Source organism: Triticum aestivum, chromosome 5B (assembly GCF_018294505.1).
Source record: "Triticum aestivum cultivar Chinese Spring chromosome 5B, IWGSC CS RefSeq v2.1, whole genome shotgun sequence".
In the NCBI taxonomy this organism is placed as follows: Eukaryota; Viridiplantae; Streptophyta; class Magnoliopsida; order Poales; family Poaceae; genus Triticum; species Triticum aestivum.
The window spans coordinates 414,865,814-414,872,920 of record NC_057807.1 but is presented as its reverse complement, the minus strand read 5'-3'; the positions used below and the strand labels follow the sequence as shown (position 1 = coordinate 414,872,920).

General features: G+C 43.8%; 1 protein-coding gene across 1 annotated transcript; it reads left to right on the top strand.

Moving 5' to 3' along the window:
- Positions 1-253: 253 nt before the first annotated feature.
- Positions 254-5,250, top strand: LOC123112171 (nuclear pore complex protein NUP58). Its single transcript, XM_044533104.1, has 6 exons — positions 254-776; positions 1,402-1,516; positions 2,708-3,127; positions 3,399-3,906; positions 4,615-4,655; positions 4,897-5,250. Exons 1-6 carry the CDS (start codon positions 391-393, stop codon positions 4,927-4,929), a joined length of 1,503 nt encoding a protein of 500 aa, XP_044389039.1. The 5' UTR covers positions 254-390; the 3' UTR covers positions 4,930-5,250.
- The last annotated feature ends 1,857 nt before the right edge of the window (positions 5,251-7,107 follow it).

The window sequence follows — 7,107 nt, the reverse complement described above, 5'->3', positions numbered from 1 at the left end:
TGACCAACCATCAAATGTTTAATTATGTTGAATACAAACACATGTTTTTAAAATAGTTTTGGGCGACACGGTCGATCCAAAAAAAAAACAGATATCCTATTCGTTTGGACGATCCAAACGCCCAAAATCCGCGTCCGGTTGGGTGGGAGCCTGGACTAGAGTTGCTTTTACGTAGACGACTCGCTTTTGAATCTTCTACCCGGGGGCAAAACCGTCAAGTTGTCCACTCCGCTCCCGATCCTCTTTCCGGTTTCCTAGGGTTTAAAGAACTCGCCGAGCCCACCGCACGCGGCCCAGAGCCCACTAACTCCGTCTCGATCTCCTCGTCCCTGTATCCCCGGCTCCCCGCGCCGCCCTCGCCGGAGAGGAGCCCCTCCGCCATCCGCGGCAATGGCGTTCTCCTTCTCCTCGCCGGCGCAGCAGAATCCTTTCCAGACGCCAACGCAGCAGAATCCGTTTCAAACCCCAGCGCCGCAGAACCCGTTTCAGACTCCGGCGCCGGCGCAGACTCAGGCGCCGGCGCAGTCGCCTTCGCCGTTCCAGTTTAACTTCCAGCAACCCCAGCAGCAGCAGCAGCAGCAACAACAACAGCAGCAGCAGCAGCAACAACAACAACAACAGCAGCAGCAGCAGCAACTGGCCGCGCCGACGGCGCAGCCTCAGCAGCAGCAGCAGCCGCAGCTGATGCTGTATACAAAGGAGGGGAAGCCCGCAGGGTACAACACAAAGTGGGATGAGCTCCACGCCGACTCGCAGAAGGCGCTGCTTCAGATCGAGTATGGCTTCCCTAATTTTTCTGTCTATTTTCCGGTAAAAAAAGTATGCTTCTTTTCTGTGTGATGAGTTGGGGCGTCATTGGTTACAAAACTTTTTGGTTAATCTCTTGGTTCGCTCCAATTGATTGGAATCTCACCCCTTGTTGTTTACCCTATTGTGCCATACTTCTATACTAGGTCAGCTTAGTGAAATGCACTGTCGTTGGGTTGTATGAGTGGACTAGTTTTTTATGTGCGTGTGGGATTCAAATTAAGACATTGTGCGATAAGATTACGTTTTTCAAGTTTCCCAGGAATCGATTTTCTTAATTTGCTGATTTATTGTACTACTGGTGTTGAGGGTTTCTGTTTGAGGTGGTTTAGTAGTGTCCATTTAGTGTTGATTTGAGGTATTGGGCGAAAGACAGGTGCTTTTGGTGTTGCCAGTTAAGCTGGGTTGTTAAGCTGCTGCTTCTATTGGCATGGAGGGGTCAATTTTATGAGCTTAGCGTTACAGGAGTTTGTATCCTTCCATTACCTGTTTAGCAATTGGTGTCATACTGCCGCAGTTTACACTCTGAATTACTTGGAAGATTTTTGTGCTGAAAATACCTAGAATGTGGTTTGCTAACTATCAATCTTGTAGGGATAAAATAAGGGAGTACAAGGACGAGAGTGAAAGGTTGGATCAGTGCAGTCGCCTTCATGACTCCTCAATCTCGAATGTCAATTTTGAGCTCGATGCAAGTCACATTGCTCAGGTTCGACCATTTCCCTTGCTCAAGTTTCTCATTGCATGGAGTGTATATGTATCTTTGTTTTTGTCTTGTTCTGAAACAATGAACTTTCACACATTGACCACTGGAAGATCAATGAGCTAGTGAAGTGCAATGGAGACAAATAGGATTGTGCTCATTCACCTTCAACACTCAATTGGAAAAGATATGCGTCTGCATCTTTGATATCATAAACTTGACCCAAGAAGATAATTGTGTGTATTGTCACTGCCTAGTGCCTATCTCACTTGAGCGCATGCGTAGCATGATTAAACGCTAGGCGGTATGTTGTCACCTAGTAGGGCGTAGGCATTCCTTTTTTCCCCACTGGAACAGAGTAGCCTGAATGTTGCATATTATTTTGTAGTTCCCTGAATGATGGATGGACATGTATCGTGTTAGCACAGAGTATTCTGTAATGGAATTTTCTCAGTAAGCAATATTAGCAAGACTGTAAGATATGCAATTTAATCGTTAGATGGTAAAACTTAGTTCACAATCACAAATTCCTCTGTCAGGAATAGTGACTAAACTGTCTCTTGTGAAAGAAAAAAGGACGTTTATACAGCTAAATTAATATATTAGCACAGAAATGTTAATAAGTTTGTGAAACAGTGCAGGCTAAGGGTATACCTTAAGATTGGGCCAGCCATTATATTTTTGGAGTTCTGCCAAAAAATTAAAAATTAAAGAGAGGAAAACATGAAGTTAATATCCCATGTTGCATTGACTATTTTATTTCGAAGTAATGGTCCTTGTATTCCCTCATTTCTATGAAAGCAGTCCTCTTGGACACTGGCATGGTCTCCAAATGCAACTTCTCCCACTGTTTTTTTTTCATAATATAGTTGTAACACCCCACAGAATTTCATATTATGGAAGTACCTTTTCATGACAAATTCACACATACGAATTTCATCAAGTATCTAATCTAAATAATTTAGAAGATATTGGGAGTTCTGATTCGGCCTCTGTCCTCCAGACTGACATCTTTTTTAGTAGTCCATAACTGTAAGGATATTTGGGAAATAGGGAGTGTTATTGAGTACTAGGAAGATTTCATGACCACATGATATCTATTCCTAATTAGGTAATATACATACATTCATAAAGCACATGCTACCTATTCCTCGAACATCCCTCCTTGGGCGGATAAATATTCATTTGCTTTAACAGGAACTCGCAGGGACTGCAACTGTAATTGAGAGAGAGAAGGCATCTGTTCAGGAGTTGATGACTGTTGTCAATGAAATGATGTGGAACACAGAATTTGCTATTCGCTCATATATGATGTTGAGACCAAGGTTCCTCAAATCAGCCACAGGTTCTTCAAATCCTTCTGGACCTGCTGGAGCTCTGCCCAATCAGCCTGGACCAACCAATGATTTCTATAGTGGTGTCCCAAAGAGGCCTTCCCTTTTTATGCTGCAAACTGTCAACAAGTTTGAGAAGTATCTTGACGAATGCTGCAAGTGGATTACTGAACTAGAGCAGCTGGTTCAAATCGAGAGCAATAAAAGATCATCATCTTCTGTGGAATCTCTACCAAAAGTTATGTCGAATGTGCATGACTATTTCATCTATGTCGCTTCAAAGGTAACATCTTATTATTCATCTATGTTACTTCTATGGTGACACCTTGTCTATACGGAAATGAGAAATCTAACATGTAGTGTTCAAGTTAGTATTTTTGAAGTTGCGACCATGATATCTGTCATTTATTGTTGATTATTAGTGCCTATATATAAAGCAGTTAACTGATGAATTTTCTAGTAAAATCAAATAGTATATGGACAATACAAGAGGTGGAAAAGTTTTTGTTATTGTGTCGATGAAAACTGAATAACTGATGTTACTTTCTGTACAGGTGGAAAATCTTCATCAGTATGTTGTGTCGATGAAAACTGAATATCTACACGGTCAGCGCCGTCTGGGCAATGCAAATGATCCATTTCTAGAGGCAAATAGAAGAGAAGCAGCCAAAGAAGAAGCAGCTGCCAAAAGGGTTCATCCGACATTGCATTTGCCTGCTCCTGTACAGCCCACAACACAAATTGCTGCACCAGCAACAAGCCAACCACAGCAATCTTTGCTCCCTTCTGGAGGAACTTCCTCGAGTGCCTTCACAGCTTTTAGCATGCCGGCGGCCTCTGCTCCATCCACTTCAAGTCTCTTTTCAACACCAACAACTTCAAGTCTCACAACTAACCTTTTCGGTACAACTGGATCAGCCTCGCTGTCGACACCATTTGGGACATCCTCCACTCCTACTCTTGGATCAACACCAACTCCGTCTGGATTTGGGGGTATCACCCCATCTTTTCCTTCAACGCCTGCTTTAACTGGAACTTCACTATTCTCTACGCCATTTGGAGGTACTCAAACTTCCTTGTGATGTACGTTACTTGATGTTCAGTTTAATTGATCTCTGGTCATGAAGGGTAAAGGTTCTATGAGAAATGTCAGTTGCACACAGTAAAACCGGTAATCGTTTTATGTGATGTACTGCATTACTTTGATGGCTCTCCCAAGTCCGAATGGTTTGAAGTGTTAAGAAATTTGCATTACTTTGATGACTCCCATTTTTTAGCTGCAATTGCATGTGAATGTATTGCTGCAAATTGTTAGTATCAGCAGTTCAGCACCGTTGGGACCTTTAAAAGTCTTGTACAGTATATGCTGCAAAACCGCTAATCTTGTAATATGAGGTGACATGTTCTCAGTTGAATGCTGAATCCCTATGATGATTCCCAGCAGTTTTGGCGTGTCTGCATTTTTTTTCTTTCTTTATGGCATATTGTAGCTGCAATGGAATTAACTGTGTCATCTAAATGTTAATACCTTAGTGCAATTTGTCGATGACGGCACTAAGTGTACGTGATCTGTGCATTAGTAATTCAGCTAGTCTGCACATACACTGGCACTGCTTTACTTTACGAAGTTTTCTGGTTGTTTTGTTAGTATCGTTACTGCCCATGTTGAGATTCATACTTTCAGTTTGAACTAAACAATGTTTTCCCTTGTTACTTCATTTATTTCTGTGATTTGTATGACATTTCATTTGTCTACCTACCTACCTACAGGTGGGGCTACAGCTTCAGGGTCCAGCTTTGGTGGCACATCTGTGAGTAAAATTCCCATCTTCTTATGACAGCATCCTTTGTTTCATTACTCCCTCCGTCCCATAATATAAGAGCGTTTTTGACACTACACTAGTGTAAAAAATGCTCTTATATTATGGGACGGAGGGTGTAGCGGTATTTGACAATGCCAAGCACAAGCTCTTTTTTGTTTTTGTTTCACACACAATTGTAAGTTGTCACATGGTCAATCTGCTCACACCTTGTTATTTTTGTGTGGTGCAGAAAGGGAGGTCAAAGGCCCGAGGCCGGCGCTAGAGGTGACTTGATCTTGATCGGCCGTGAAATGCGGGTGGGCGCCTCTTGTATCTCCTGTCTAGTGAGAAAAGAAAAACTTGTAATTAATTTTCCAGGCAATTGTACTAGTGGAGCTTGAGTGACTATCTATGTAGTCAATTGCTTGGCACCAGATTCATTTTGTCTAACGCTTGTTGCTAGCATCGTTCTGGCTGTGGACCTCCTTCAGTGTTAACAAGAACTAAGCATTCCTATTTTTAGAGGCAAGAGTTGTAAACTTGTAATAGCACAGCTAGTTTGTGATTGTTCTCAAGTAATTTCAAGCCGATGCTGGCTGCAGAACCTTGGTCTCGAAGCCTGTCTGTTTTATTTTATTGTCACTAGAGCATGATTTTCAGGGGTTTATTTTTCCAGTTGGGCTGTTTGGCTGTTGGGTTATGAGAAATTTATATAAGTAATCCTCATCGCCACGACTTGTCTCATTCTGGGGAACGTGGACACTTAGGTCAAAGATGGTTGTATATGCGAAACCAGTAGGGAGATTTCTCTCCACTCGGCGTGTGGTGTCACTCACGCATGAATGCACGGCACCAAGTCTCAAGTCCGAAGGCTCCTTCTGGTCGAAAGGAAGAACGGGAGCGGGCCGCTGACTTGCCTTTTTTTTTTCTGCTTCTCGTTTTGACTGGGACATGATGAGTGAGGTTCCCCCTTTTGTGCACACAAGGAGGGGAGGGTTGACAAGGAAGTTTTCAACCCAAGACGCATATCCATTTTCCCTCTCTGAACCAGCAACTCACACACACACGGTTGGTTTCGCCACGTAGAGCTGGACAAATCTAGAAACCCTCGGCGACCGGAACAGGTCTGCTCCCGTTCCTTCCCTGTAAGATTGATAAGCCATTTCCATCCGGGGAAAGGAAGATTCATCACATGACCTATCCTTTGGTGCGTCGAATGTTTCACCACATCCAACTACCACACCAGTTCCATCCTGCTGCTATTGTTTTTTTTCTACTAGGATCGGCTTAATTTGTTCTTACATCGTTGTAGCAGCACCGGCATCGGCACGCTCGTCATCTGATCGCGACGGATCCTTCTTCCTCCCGGACGAGATACTACTAGGAATCGTCAGCGCTTACGACTGCCCCCCCTGCCCCGGAATCTTTTGGCTGGTGGGTGGGTCGCGTACACGTCGACGGGCCCGCATGTGTGTCTGCGCCCGTACTGGGTTTATAGGATCGGCTTGATTTGTCTGTTGACATGTTGGAGCATTCTAGTTCGAATTTGACCGGTTATATATGTTTTATTTACTGATGATGACACGCCGTGACTGCTTTCTGTCCGCCGATTTGTTTCGCTCGCTGAACCGACGCATGTTGGCAAAAATTCATGTTTTGACCCTTATCGTATACAAATTCAGGATCTGATCCCGATTTACAAAAATTCGGCATTTGACCCTTTTTCTTACCACCAGGGTAGCTGGCGGTAGGGTTAGACAACCTACCGACAGGGTCCCTGGCGGTAGGATACTAATCCACGTCAGCACGCGGAAATGGCCGCCGCCCCACTCCGTCGCACCCTACCGCCAGGGTCCCTGACGGTAGGCTGTATAAGCCTACCGCCAGCACCCCTGGCGGTAGGGTGCGAGCAGTTATTTTGCCCGACCCCCCGCCCCTGCCTTTTCTTCCCACCCCTCCCCCTCCCCCACTGGTAGTTCCTCTTCCTCCCCCTCGCCCCTCTCTCCCTCTCTCATCTCCTCCACTCTCCCCCTCGGATCTTCACCGTTTCTTCATCGTTTTTGCGGATTGAGATGGCCCCGAAGAAAGAAACGTAATCTCCTACAATCCCTCCAAGTAGTTTTTGCAAACTTGCTTCCGATTCGACGCATTATTTGCTTGAAATCCCTCATCCTTTTGAACTTTGATTGGAATTTTTTTCACCTAGTGTTGCTTTAGGTTGATTGTAGTTCTAGTTCTTACTTCTTTAGTAACTAGTGATATTGAATATGAACTCTAATCAATAGTTCATATGTTAGTGTGAAGATGAACCCTAGTTCATATATTTTTTTGTTAAAAAAAGTATGATGTAATGGATGTGGGAGGACTTGCTTTGTTTTATGATGCATGTTGATATGATGATATGAAGATGTTGTTTGGAGAAAATACATTCAAGATGAACTCTATTTAAAAAAAGTTGTTA

Bases quoted from the DNA above. Each gene is read 5' to 3' on its own strand.
- LOC123112171 (XM_044533104.1), top strand. From the start codon at position 391: ATGGCGTTCTCCTTCTCCTCGCCGGCGCAGCAGAATCCTTTCCAGACG. The intron at 777-1,401 runs GTATGGCTTCCC...TCAATCTTGTAG, and splicing joins AAGGCGCTGCTTCAGATCGA to GGATAAAATAAGGGAGTACA. The intron at 1,517-2,707 runs GTTCGACCATTT...TTGCTTTAACAG, and splicing joins ATGCAAGTCACATTGCTCAG to GAACTCGCAGGGACTGCAAC.